Source organism: Cervus elaphus, chromosome 5 (assembly GCF_910594005.1).
Source record: "Cervus elaphus chromosome 5, mCerEla1.1, whole genome shotgun sequence".
Classification (NCBI taxonomy): Eukaryota; Metazoa; Chordata; class Mammalia; order Artiodactyla; family Cervidae; genus Cervus; species Cervus elaphus.
Window position 1 is genome coordinate 85640440 of NC_057819.1, and position 14623 is coordinate 85655062.

The window sequence follows — 14623 nt, forward strand, 5'->3', positions numbered from 1 at the left end:
ATACATAGATATATATGCATACATATTCTTTATTTATTGGGGTTTGGGGTAGTCCTTGAATTAATCACTTAATTTCTGGGACTTCCCTGCTCTGTCTAAAATTCTGTATCTGTAAGGGAATCATTGTGATAATGGTAGATGTTTGATGGTTAGATGGATAGACAGATGCAGTTTGATATTTTAGAGTCTGCCTGGATTCACATTCAGTTCAGTTCAGTTCAGTCGCTCAGTCGCGTCCAACTCTTTGCGACCCCATGGACTGCAGCACACCAGGCTTCCTTGTCCTTCACCAGCTCCCGGAAACTTACTCAAACTCATGTCCATCAAGTCGGTGATGCCATCTAACCATCTCATCCTCTGTCGTCCCTTCTCCTCCTGCCTTCCAATCTTTTCCAGCATCAGGGTCTCTTCCAGTGCATCAGTTCTTTGCATCAGGTGGCTTCAGGACTGATTTCCTTTAGGATTTATTGGCTTGATATCCTTGCAGTCCAAGGGACTCTCAAGAGTCTTCTCCAACACCACAGTTCAAAAGCATCAATGTTTTCATCTCTAAATCTTAGTTTCCTCATCTGTAAAATGGAGTTAACAGTGGTATCTACCTCATTAGACTTGTTTTGATAAGTAAATAATGCATATGATTAGCACAGCATCTGAGTTATAGTAATGGTCAGTAGCAAATTTTGCCTGTTGCTGCTGTCATCATCATCATAATTATTAAATGAGTTTTTTCAAAGCCTCACAAAAGGTCATGCTTTTTAACATTGGTATCAGATAAATATTAGTTAAGCTACCATTTTACTACATTAAAGCTTCATTTGCTGATTTGACAGTATTTTTTCACCTCTAAATATGATAATTTGCCTGATTTCAGGAAAAATTGCTGTAAAAACATTTAAAGTATGGTGTTCCATGTTAAAGAACACTAAGTATATTTGCCACAGCAAGGTTAAAAATAAATACTTTCATTGACATGTTTACATAAATCACACCATTTTTTTAAAAATAACTTTAATTCTTGTGAACAAGCTCAATAACATTGAGCATTGTAAAAAAATACAAAGAAAATAAAAACCATATCCTACTCCTTAAGAAGTATTTACTATTTTATTTTTTTAGAAGTAATTACTATTAACATTTCAATGTACGTCTTCCCAAACATTCCTGTGCCTATTATATACAAATATGTATAAATAATTTTATGAAATTGAATCATATTATGCTTGCTGTCTTATAATCTATTTTCAATCTAAGATAGATGTTATTGATATCTTTCAAGGTTAATAACTCATAATTTATTAACCAATCACCATGGATGGACATTTAGTTTGCATCCAGATTTTCGTTGTTTAGAACAATTTTCTGGTGAATATTCTCTTCTCCAATGTGTGGTGATCTCTTTAACATCAATTCCTACAAATGGAATTGCATTTATTGTTATCCAGTTGTAGTTCAGTTAGTTCATAGACAAGAATAATTAAAATGTAAATAAATATGTATATATGTTTGATTATGCATGAATGTATAAGAATTTGTTGATCTGTAATTTGCTCACAAAATCACTTACCTTGGAAAGTAAGCTGCACATTACAAAAGTTACTTCATTATCAGTTCAGATTCTGCCAAAAGTATGTTTTCTATGTAGCCTGATAACTACAGGTACAGAATTATTGATCTTTCCCCAAATCACAGTTAAACTGAAATCCTGAGAAAATCTGACTGTTGGCTTTGTAGCTCTCAGTGACTCTCTAGAAGAAATGGAGAGACTTTTGTTTTTCTCCAGTGGTCTTACTGTTGGGGAGAGCTCCTTTTACTGCTTATTATTTAAATAGTAGTTGATAAAGCTTACAAGTGGAGCTTTTGTAGTATACTATAGCATATCAGAACATGCAGAATACTTTAGAGAAATAGTCCTAAAGGTTTGGTTTGTATCATTTTTATCTGGTTCTTTACTGCCCCCTCTTGATATTAAAAAATGCTCTGTTGCAGAATACATTGATTTCTAAAGCAAAAGAAAATGAAAGCCCAATTACTTGAGGTTGTTAAAGATTCTGTAAGATTTTACATTTTAGAGAGTTTGAAGACTTCCCTGGTGGCCCAGTGGTTGAGAATCCACCTGCCAATCCAGAGGACATGGGTTCAATCCCTGGTCCAGGAATATCCCACATGCCACTGATGAACTATAAGTCCATGTGCCACACTACTGAGCCTGTGTTGTGGAGCCCGTGAGGGCTGCTTCAACCGTGTGACTTTCAGTTTAGTACATCCAGTTTAGTTGTTTTAATCATAGACAAAAAAATATGAACAGTCCAGTTAAAGAAAATATAGATAGTAAATTTTTACATGGAAACATTTTTGTTCTCACTACTAATACAAGAAATAAAATTTAAAGTACATTTAAAATATTCTTGGTGGGAGGGGGGTTCGGGATGGGGAATCCATGTAAATCCATGGCTGATTCATGTCAATGTATGGCAAAAACCACTACAATATTGTAAAGTAATTAGCCTCCAACTAATAAAAATAAAAATTAAAAAATAAAATATTCTTTATATGTATTAAAGAAAGTCATGTCCAGTGATAATGTTTTGTAAAAGTAATACATTCATATATTTCTGAGAATATTGTAAATTGCTGCATTTTGGGTGGCAATGTAACTTATGTAGTTAATGACATGAATGTGTGTGTGCTCAGTGATTTTAGTCTTGTCCGACTTTCATGACCTTGTGGACTATAGCCCTCCAGGCTTCTCTGTCCTTGGGACTCCCCAGGCAAGACTGATGAATAATCCTGTACTTTTTCACTTGTGACTCCATTCCTAAGAATTTGTCCTCTAAAAGAACATCATTTTTCTATATGAGATATGTAAAAGTGAAAAGAGTTATTGTGTGAGAGAACTAGAATTGTAGATAATATTTAAGATTTTTTCCCCTTAATATTGATGTTACTTGATTTTAAATGGAGTGGGAGAAAATACCCACCAGGAATCCTAATCCTGGAAAATGGACTTAGATGCAGGAGCCTGAGGGCCTATAAACCCATGTCATATAAACTGATGACTTTCTGAAATATAGGCAGTGAACCTTTGAACATTTCAGTTTGGAAATAAATCTCAGAAATTAGGTAAAAAATGGCAGGTTTTATTTCTTTTATAGTGATCACTTCGTATCTTTTAAAACAACAGGTGATCAAAAATAGCAAGACAGAAATCCCAGAACTGGAATTGTTTCCTCGCTATCTTCTCTTCCTGAGACAGCAGCCTGCCACTCGGACACAGCAGTCTAACATCTGGGTGAATATGGGTATGATGAGCCTGAGAGTGTTTCCTCAGCATTTACCAAGAGGTAACTTAAGAATGCAGCAAGAATACCGTGCATTTCCTTGAAAAAAATTAAAATGAAAACCAATTTGCTCCAAGTCTGGTGCCACTATACTAATACACATTTTCATCTATTTTCATACAGAATCAGAAAATCTCTTATGGGCCTTAGATCTACGGTCATGCGCAAGACTAGCTGGGGTAGAGGCAAAGTCCCAGCAGCAAACTGAAAAGGGTTGTTTCCTTTTCTGGCTTGCAAACATACAAAGATAATAAGCAGAAATGAATTTTACACACTTTGTTTCTTTGAGAACAAGCCATTGTAAATTATGTGCTTGACCTCAGTTAGAGTCTGCCAGCCAGTGACTGTTCTTTTCAACTCCACTCAGATTGCTAAGAAGTAATTTCTTCGGCAATATCCTCTTCTTGTGTGTGTGTTTTGAGTTTTTTGTTTTGGGGGGTTTTTGTAACGAAACATGATATATTTCTCATGCTAGGCCCAAGGAGCCTTTATAACAGATAATACAAAGGAAGAGATCTGTTTTTGAAAATGAAAGTGACACATGTTCTTCAAAAACATCAAGCCTATCAAAATGATATATAAATAAGTTTTCATTTTAATGTAATAGATGCAAAAAGTTCCCTTTTGATTTCTCTCTGAGGTTAAATTTTACCGATGGGCCGGGCTTGCTCTATGCTTTTGCCTTACAAATATTTGAAATAGTTCTTCAGCAAAAATAATGAGTTCATCCGTTTACACAAAATCTCAGACTATGTTAACAATGCCATAATGTTATTACAATTACTGTAACTTACTATGCAAAAGCCACCTATGAACCCAAACCAACCCTGTAAGTATCATCCCTCCTTTGAAATTAGTTTGAAATTAGTAGGATTAGTTTTATGTCATCGTTAAAGATTATATTCAGATAATATATCGAAATTCTTACATGTACTGTTTGGTAAGAATTATACCAAAGCAGTGCCCTCAAGCTTTGTCTTTAGGTAATACATTATAATCAAAAAACAGTGAAATAAGAATCTCTCTGAAACACTCTTGATTTAATTTTCCATTGAATAATGTCAATAGTATTTGCCTTTCTTTCATGGCACCCATAGTACATATCTTTTTCAATTCTCTTTGAAAGATTACATGAGAGGCAAGATGTGTTGTTGCGCTTTTAGTAAGTATTCTTTATAACTCTTGTGCTGATCCTAGATTTTTGCTGCTTCTGTAAATTCCACTAGATTTGTTGGTGCTATTCAAAAGTATGAAATTATGTATAATAAGTGGCTGCCTGCTTAATGAGCTATGCTACAAAAACTGTCTAGAATTCAAATAAATTTCTTATGGCTTAGGACAATAGAAATTGACTTGGACACTAGCAAATGCTTCTGAATCCTAGAACTGTATAGTCATTATGCTCCAAATTTGTTCTTAATTTGAAATTTTATTTCTTACTAATTAGTTATGAAATCAATCATTAATCATTTTGAAGTTTATAAAAATATGCTTTCTTGCTGTAATCTTATAACTAATCCTCTGATGTGTATTTAGAGAAATTTGCCCTTGTGTTTTCTTCTAGGATTATCCTTTTCTTGCTGATAGTAAATGATTTGCTTTGCTAGAGTTTAAGAGTTAATCATAGTTGGGTTTTGTTCTCCATACATAGTTTTCATCTTTCTTTCTAATGTATCACAGCTGTGTACTGGGCTCTTTTATTCCTTTTGGGCTTCCCTGGTTGCTCAGACAATAAAGAATCTGCCTGCAATGCAGGAAACCTGGGCTCAGTCCCTGGGTTGGGAAGATCCCCTGGAGGAGGGCATGGCAACCCACTCCAGTATGCTTGTCTGGAGAATCCCCATGGACAGAGGAGCCTGGCAGGGTTACTGTCCATGGGATCAGAGTTGGACACGACTGAGTGATTAAGCACACAATTTATTCCTTTTGAAGTGACAGGTTTCCAAACCTTGCTACAGTTAGCAATGACTTAATAGTAGCCGTTTTAATAGACAAAGCTACAGAAGTCATTGTTAAATGATTTTTCAGCCTATTTTAGGTGAGTTGATTCTTGGAAGCTCTGAAAAGTAGATGATGCCAGTGCTTTTCTCCTCTGTTTAGTAAGTAAAGACTCAAAGCACATTGGAGAAGGCAATGGCAAACCACTCCAGTACTCTTGCCTGGAAAATCCCATGGACGGAAGAGCCTGATAGGCTGCAGTCCATGGGGTCTCGGAGAGTCGGACACGACTGAGTGACTTCACTTTCACTTTTCACTTCGATGCATTGGGGAAGGAAATGGCAACCCACGCCAGTGTTCTTGCCCGGAGAATCCCAGGGACGGCGGAGCCTGGTGGGCTGCCGTCTATGGGGTCGCACAGAGTTGGACACAACTGAAGCGACTTAGCAGCAGCAGCAGCAAAGCACATTTAGGGAGGAAAAAAAGCTAAGTCACCATTGAATGGATAGAAAATTACCTGGAGTGTATAATTGTACCCTTGATAAATTATATTGATATATTGAGTGTATTTTTGGTTTGGGTTGCTCAGTGAACTAAATGTAACCTCCCATAGGCCGAGATGACCATTTTAAGCTACAGCTTTTGTCTAGATTTTTAGCTGAATAGTTACCCAGGGTTTAGCAGATGGTTTTAGCAACCATTATGTTTTTGATTTCCATAATTTCTTGTCATTTTATCCCCTTTTTCTTTTGAAGTATATGGTTAGGCTTGATACATTCTTCCTTTAGTCTTTACTCTTTCCCTTTAGTGCCTCTTTTTGTCTGCACTTTGAGCCCTTCAAGAATTTAAGGTCATGTCTACTGTCCTCTTACTGTGTAGACAGGCCTTATGGTTTCCCCATAGTACCTTTCAGTAGGGCAGTTTCTTTTTTGTCATGGGACGTTTCTTGGCTTACTTTAAAGCTCTGTTGGCCATGTAATATCTGTGCCTCCTTAGAATTCTAAGTTTCTTAAGTAATTATGCCACAGTGGGCCAGGTAATTGGGCCACTTAATGAGAGTGAGGGATTAGCAATTCAAAGACAGTTTATTTTAAGAAAGTAGATCAGGTGAATCCAATTATCCTTCTGTGGCATTCAAATCCAGTCCCATTTCCCAGTGTAAGACTCTTCCCCATTCTTAACACTGAGTTTTGATTTTGCTATTGAGTATGACCCAGCTGAGGTCCAAGAAATCAGTGCCCTGATTTGCCACTCTTCTTGGATTCCAGATACTGCCAATTATTTGCATGTCTGATTGTGGTGTTCTTCCTTTCAAAGTTAAGGCTTACTCTAAGATGCTTAGGTCTCCTGTCTTCATTTTAAAGCTTCTTATTAAAATTTCTTAATTTATAAAATTATTAAATCTGTAATTCTTATTTCCTTCGTTATTATTTCCTAAAATAGTATGGTCCCCATTACTAAAAGTGGTGCTTTCTTTTTTTTTAACATCTGCCTTTTTCCTTACTGTGATTACTATGACCATAGGAAATGTCCCTTCTCCGAATGCACCATTAAAGCGGGTCTTAGCCTATACAGGCTGTTTTAGTCGAATGCAGACCATCAAGGAAATTCATGAATATCTATCTCAGAGGCTGCGCATCAAAGAGGAAGATATGCGCCTGTGGCTATACAACAGTGAGGTAAGAGGCATGTCAGTCAAGGAAAGGCCTCCTTGTTAGATCCATGTTTCATAAGTATGGAGGTTTTGTTTACATTAATTGTTCATGGACAGTACAATCTTATAAAAATTATTATAAAGTAACAGCAACTATATCTTTTTAACAAATAGTTTATTTTGGATTTGTCTTTAAGTTATACACATACTAAAAAAAAATTCAAACAATACAAAAGTATGTGGTGGAAATTCTTCCCATTCTCTGACCTCTGTCTTCCATTCTTCTTAGAGGCAGTGCTTTTAATTATTTATGTATTCTTCCTAACACATGCAGTATGTTTTCATTTTACTCTGAAATTGGATGGTAAGTAGTTTTAACCAGCTCTTTGTCCCCTAGTTCCTCCTTTCTTACATTCTCCTTTGGTCGCCATTGAGAACTGAGAAGCAGTATAGTAAAGAAAGTTGAGAACACAGCTCCTGGAGCCTCACTGCCAAGGATTAAGTCCTGACTCTCACCTGTTTGTTAGTTAACTAACCAAGGACAAGTCCCTTAACTCCCTGTCACAGTTTTTCCATGAGTAAATGGGGAAAATAATAGTATTTCCCTTAGGATAGTTGTAAGAATTAGATGAGTTAATTTTCCGAGCACTTTAGACAGGGTGAGTGTCAACGAAATGTATAATTCTGTTGCATGGCATTTGGCTTTACATTTTCATTTCCTAGTTAGTGATCAAGTTCCATCTTGAATACAAGCACATTTACTCAATTTAGTATCTACTTAGTATATACTAATCGAAACTTCTTTTCTGTAAGCTGTTTAGAAAATCTAAATCTCAGTGAATTTTGGTTTGTGTGATTAGTCTTTCCTGGTCTCTCCAAAATCAGATATAACTTTTTTTTAGAAACATAAAATATGTGTTTACAGAGTATACATTGTCTTTCTCTAATTTTGCCACCAAAATTATAAGTACTTTTGAATAACTATAATATGCTAAATGTCAGTACACGAGTTATGTACCTTCAAGGAATTTTTTAAATTGTTGTTCATTTTTATTTCAGCATTTGTTTCAAAGTTAGTAATTAATAAAACATTTCCTCTTCCATATACAGAATTACCTCACTCTTCTGGATGATGAGGATCACAGATTGGAATATTTGAAAATCCAGGATGAGCAGCACCTGGTAATTGAAGGTACAAGATGGAAGCATACCTCTGTATTAGATTTTTAGGGGAAGAATGAAAGATTTAATTACTCACTGATAACCTACTTCATGGGGCTTCCCAGGTGGTGCAGTTTAAAGAATCCACCTGCCAATGCAGGAGATGCAGGTTCGATCCCTGGGTCGGGAAGATCCCCTGGAGTAGGAAATGGCAACCTGCTTCTACTTTGTTCTTGCCTGAAAAATTCCATGATGTTGCAAAGAGTTGAAGACGACTGAGAGACTGGGCATGACAAACCTACTTTATAGTTTCTTCCAGCTGACGTTTGATCACTGTATTCTTCATAGTAGAGAAAACCCGCTAAACCTTGATGTAATCCTTTTGTAATGGAATACTATTTAGATTGCTTTAGGAGGAAAAACATGTCTACATTCATTATCTGGCAAGGTTGGAAACAGTTGTAAAAACAAGTGAATTCGGTTTTAAGTTTATAGTTTATTAAATTTTCCAGCTGCCTCCTTGAGTTTGAATGAGGAGATTAACATTCTTGCATTGTTGGTGATACCGGTTTTTCAGTAGTCCTCAACACTGATCAACAGGGCTTAGCTTGAGTGAGCGTACACTTACACACTGGCATGCACACGTCACTGAAAACGTAGTGTGTCTTTTCTCAAGATTCATGAAACATTCCTGCTGCCTTTGTATTAAAATGAATAGATTACTCTGGCAGTTTCACAATTTAAGGAAGAATTGTAAAAAAGAAAGAAGAATTGTGATAGTTCCAAGTGTTTTAGGCTTAAGAATTTTAATTCCTTCTGTAGAAGGTTGAGTATAATTTTACTTCAGGTATGCAATTGAGGGATTAGCTTACCAATTAATTCTAATCACTGACTATAGAGCCCCCTATCGAAAGAATTGGAATGGTTTCAGAGCCAATTAAAAAAAATTTTTTTTTTTCAGTTTCTGGTTTAGAAATAAGTTTTTGTTTTTAAACAGAACACTTGAGTGGGTGTGATTTGATTGGATAAGAGATTAACACATTATTGTCTGTCTTTCTAGTTCGAAACAAAGATATGAGTTGGCCTGAAGAAATGTCCTTTATAGCAAACAGTAGTAAAATAGATAGACACAAGGGTAAGTTTCCACCGTATTTATTTTTAAACAGATGATCTTAAAATTATTCTTTTATGTTTTCTTCTCTCAACTGTTGAAGTGTTAACAACTTGTAGCTTTCTAGCTCAAAAGTGATTAGGCCCCCTCTTATTTTTCTTTTTCCTGAAGCATCACATTTCTTTCTAACCTTGCAATTAAATAATTTATTCATTTTAAAAGATACAATTCTAGGAGAGAATTGTTTGAACTCTAAAAAACCATCAGAGCAATTGAAGAGAATCATTTCTACTTCTAGAGTACAAATGAGCATAGATTAATAGATTATCATGATTGCCAGTGAGGCTCCATGAAAAACTTATACTTTAACATTGCAAGACCCAATAGAAAATTATCTCCGTTTAACTGATTAGAAAAATTATAAAAATCATTGCATTGAATACAAATAACTGTTTGGTGTATGACATCTTGCTGCAGCTAAGCTTCTGTTCTCATATTGTTTGTTCCAGTTCCGACAGAAAAGGGGGCCACAGGTCTGAGTAACCTGGGAAACACATGCTTCATGAATTCAAGCATCCAGTGTGTTAGTAACACGCAGCCACTGACACAGTATTTTATCTCAGGGAGACATCTTTATGAACTCAACAGGTAATCTTCCTTGAGTCATTGACTCTTAACTTTTGTAATTTTGATATGAACCCAATATTACCTAGATCTGTTCCTTATTCACCCTGAGAGAGAAAAGTCTTCATCTTATTTGCCCTGTTAAGCATGAAGTAAGCTTCCCTAGTAGCTCAGTGGTAAAGAATCCGCCTGCCAGTACATGATACATAGGTTGGTAAAGAATCCGCCTGCCAATGCAGGAGACATGGGTTCAATCCCTGGGTCAGGAAGAGCCCCTGGAAAAGGAAATGGCAACCCACTCCTGTATTCTTACCTGAAGAATTCCATGGCAGAGGAACCTGGCAGGCTATAGTCCACAGGGTTGCAAAGAGTCTGACATGACTGAAGCAACTAAACGACAAGGACCAAATGTTGCTTCTCTTGTTTTGAAAATGTATTTTGATGTGAGAAGACAGATGCTAGGCATTTCTATGTTCATATGATTGTGATGTATAAGAATCATTAAGCACATGACTGATTCATGTCAATGTATGGCAAAAACCACTACAATATTGTAAAGTAATTAGCCTCCAACTAATAAAAATAAATGAAGAAAAAAAGAATCATTAAGCAGTACATTTTCCTCTCAAACTTGTAGGACAAATCCCATTGGTATGAAGGGGCATATGGCTAAATGCTATGGGGATTTAGTACAGGAACTTTGGAGTGGAACTCAGAAGAATGTCGCCCCATTAAAGCTTCGGGTAAGCATGTTAAAATAATATAAAGGTCTTAAGTCTTAAGCAGCTGTTAAGTAATTTTCTTTGTTTTTTATATTTATCTTTTAATTTTAGCTTAATGTTTTTGGGTCTTTGATAAGACATAAACTTTTACTTGTTCAAATATAAGCAAAATACCCTCATAGACATAGTAGATACAAAAAGTTCAGAAGTACAATCTAAATTTGGAAATTTCATTCATTTTACTAATTTATCAGGTATTTTACTTGTATATACAGGAAACTTTTCTTTTTTTCAACCTTCACTATTAGCAGTATTCTAACTGCAAGGTAGCCTTGAGCCTAATTAATGATACTCAGTACATTTTTAACATTACTAAGATGATTAGTTCTATCTGTAGAACGAAAAAAAAAAGTAGCAGAAAGAAAAAACGTAATTAATGAATACAAATTTTACATTAATATTATTATAGTGAATTTTAGTAAAGTTTGAATTATTTTTTACCTCTATTTAAAAGTAAGTTGAGAACTTCCCTGGTGGTCCAGTGGCTTATTAGACTCCTTGCTTCCAATGCAGGGGCCCTGGGTTTGATCACTGGTCAGGGAACTAGATCCCACATGTTGCAGTGAAGATCGGTCTGTGTGCTACAGCTAAGACCTGGTGAAGCCAAATAAATAAATAATTTTTTTAAAGGCAAGGCAAAAGCTTTTTAGGTTAAAAATTAATAATCATAGTAGCTAAAAATTTGACTACTTATCACTTACCAGCCACTATCTGATTACTTTATGTGTACTTTACTCATTTAATCTTCTAAATGGCCCCATAATATAAAGCAGTGTTACTATCCCCATTTTATGGCTCAGGAAACTAAGGCTCATAGCCATTAAGTAGCCTATCCAAGGTTGCAAGCTAGTTAGTAAGTCCTCACAGTTGAACACTGGGCTATTCTGCCTCTAATATGAAAAGATAGGATACAACACCAGAAAAGCTAACTGTAAAAGAAAACAGGGAATCTTCCAATGTGACCAAATGCTATTTTAATGTTTTCATCTTGTATCTTAAATAGCATCTATGTACCTGAAGAACTGTTTGCCTATGTGATACTAAACCAGGACACAGGACTGGCCATAATACTTTTTTTAGTGGGCTGGGGATACATCATTTGATACGAAGATTAGAAAGATTTCCTGATTATCCAAAATATATTTGCTGAAATAGACTAAGTACTATATTGTTTGGGCTTTCCTGGTAGCTCAGCTGGTAAAGAATCTGTCCGCAGTGCAGGAGACCTCAGTTTGATTTCTGGGTCAGGAAGATCTGCTAGAGAAGGGATAGGCTACCCACTCCAGTATTCTTGGACTTCCTTGGTGGCTCAGCTGGTAAAGAATCCACCTGCAATGTGGGAGACCTGGGTTTGATCCCTGGGTTGGGAAGATCCCCTGGAGAAGGGAATGACTGCCCACTCCAGTATTCTGGCCTGGAGAATTCCATGGACTGTATAGTTTACTTATTCTCATGTCTGTGATTGAATTATGGGTATGGTCATTCTAAATTTTATGGGATAGCAAATAATGAGTTTGATTCCTTTTATATTTATAGTGGACCATAGCAAAATATGCTCCCAGGTTTAATGGGTTCCAGCAACAAGACTCCCAAGAACTTCTGGCTTTTCTCTTGGATGGTCTGCATGAAGATCTCAACCGAGTCCATGAAAAGCCATATGTGGAACTGAAGGACAGTGATGGCAGACCAGACTGGGAAGTAGCTGCAGAGGTTTGTCAGTTTTGAGTTTCTAATGTAAGCACAGATAAAATATTCTGGCCCAAAGAAGTTTTGCACAACTTAAATGCTAACTAAACTGTTCTGTGATCAGAATTTTACTCTGAAAATGAAGGAATTTTATAATTTTCTGATTATTTCTTGTGCCATAATCCCAAAACAAAGTATCTTTAATGAACATAGAAAAATGTTTCCTTTTCACGTCACACATTTTGAAGGAAAAGTTAAGGATTATATTCTTGACATTAAATGTAATATATTTAACAATTGCCTTGAATTTTTGGAGAAAAGCTTACTTTTTGAATTTGGAGGGGATAAAAAAATTCTCTATAATCTTTTTTCTTGCTAGGCCTGGGATAATCATCTGAGGAGAAATAGATCAATTGTTGTGGATTTGTTCCATGGGCAGCTAAGGTCTCAAGTCAAATGCAAGACATGTGGGCATATAAGTGTCCGATTTGACCCTTTCAATTTTTTGTCTTTGCCACTACCAATGGACAGTTACATGCACTTAGAAATAACAGGTAGGTCACAAAGTTCTGAAACATTATTTAATTGCTTTGTCTTTTATCTTATATTCAGTCAGCTTGAATTTGTAAGTTTAGTCATTTGTTCATAGTGCGTTCTCATAAAGATTGGTAGTCAGCATGTTATAGTTTTTTAAAAAATTTTACTGGAGTATAATTGATTTACAATGTCCCGTAATGGTTACAGTCTGGTTTCAGGCATGATTTGAGGTTTGAAAGACTTGAACATGGGTCCATTTTTGTGCTCATTGAGTTCTCTTAATTTTAAATGTACCAGAAGCTCTCTTGAAAAGTCTTGCAAAGCCACTCACACTTTATCAGGTGAACATACAAAAATAATGATTTCACTTAATATTATTTTAAACACCATCTGTTGTAGTGTGTACGTATAAAATAAAAATTCTAGACTGAAATATTTACTAGTTCCAAGTCTCATACGCACACAAACACACACACAGGTATAAAGCTTTCAGTGAAACCTGAATTTTACTAATAAAAATCTTTTCTCTTTACTAGTTATTAAGCTGGATGGTACTACCCCTGTACGATATGGACTAAGACTGAATATGGATGAAAAGTACACAGGTTTAAAAAAACAGCTGAGTGATCTCTGTGGACTTAAATCAGAACAAATCCTTCTTGCTGAAGTACATGGTTCCAACATAAAGGTGATATTAACTATTCTCTCTGGGAAACCCTTGATTCCTTCAAAAATCACAGTTTTCTCAAGTAATTATTGTGTTAAATGACCAAGGGAGATAATAAAACACAACAGAAAACGGGAAAAAAAATTGTAAAGCTTTTATTCTAGAAGAAAGTAAGAGTTGTCCACCAGAATAAAAGAGTAAAATGATGGTGATATTTTTAAAGAAGAGAAACATGTAAGCCCAGAGCTACCTATATGGAGTGATCTAGCTGTCAGTACAGTCTAAATTTACCCCAAGGACCGCCGCTGCTTTGTTTTACATCTCTTATGTGTTACTACTCTTCCTAGAATTCTTAAAGTATTTTATGTATTTATGAATGTGTGTTTTTAGTACTTATTTATAAATATATATACCTGGCCTTTTAACACACTAAGGGGATTCTACCCAAAGCAATCTATAGATTCAATGCAATCCCTATCAAGCTACCAACGGTATTTTTCACAGAACTAGACCAAAGAATTTCACAATTTGTATGGAAAACACACTAAGGGGGTAAAAACAAAGTGATGCGAATCACTTCTTCCTCCATACCAGCTAGAGAAAGAAGCAATTCAATAAATATGTTGCCCTAAATTGAGTTCCTACCATTGGTATTATTTATATTCATCTTCAGGATTTCTAAACAAACTCCCACCTCCTTAACATTTTTTTCATATGTAATGCAGAGGTGAGATCTCTGGGGATTTGGGGTTTAGATTCTTGAAATGAAGGAAAAACTTACGTCACTTATACACATCATACTTCCTTCCTATGAAAGGGGATAATGGTTTCATCGGTAAGGTTAGTTTTCATTCAGACATCTTTTAGTTATTTTATAAAATTTATTCAGACATCTTGTTTGCTTTACTGATAAAAGGATCTAAGACATTTGCTTCAAATATATCAGAGATGATTCTCCATTTTATCTGAAACATCTCCCCCTTCTCCTCTTGCTCCTTTTTCTGTAGAATTTCCCTCAGGACAACCAGAAAGTACGGCTCTCAGTGAGTGGATTTTTGTGTGCATTTGAAATTCCCATCCCTGGATCTCCAATTTCAGCTTCTAGTCCAATACAGACAGGTAAGA

The 14623-nt window shown here is 35.7% G+C and overlaps 1 protein-coding gene across 3 annotated transcripts in view; it reads left to right on the plus strand.

The window, feature by feature from the left end:
- USP32 (ubiquitin specific peptidase 32) overlaps positions 1–14623 on the plus strand; it is a 195589-nt gene that overhangs the window by 158067 nt on the left and 22899 nt on the right. For 2 of the 3 annotated variants that reach the window (XM_043902914.1, XM_043902912.1), the window contains exons 16-25: positions 3182–3341; positions 6801–6955; positions 8041–8122; positions 9152–9226; positions 9712–9850; positions 10464–10569; positions 12145–12318; positions 12674–12848; positions 13368–13519; positions 14506–14617. In XM_043902914.1, the coding sequence (XP_043758849.1) occupies positions 3182–3341; positions 6801–6955; positions 8041–8122; positions 9152–9226; positions 9712–9850; positions 10464–10569; positions 12145–12318; positions 12674–12848; positions 13368–13519; positions 14506–14617 (1330 nt within the window). The remainder of the gene's footprint in view (positions 1–3181; positions 3342–6800; positions 6956–8040; positions 8123–9151; positions 9227–9711; positions 9851–10463; positions 10570–12144; positions 12319–12673; positions 12849–13367; positions 13520–14505; positions 14618–14623) is intronic. The other variant, XM_043902913.1, reaches the window with a different exon arrangement.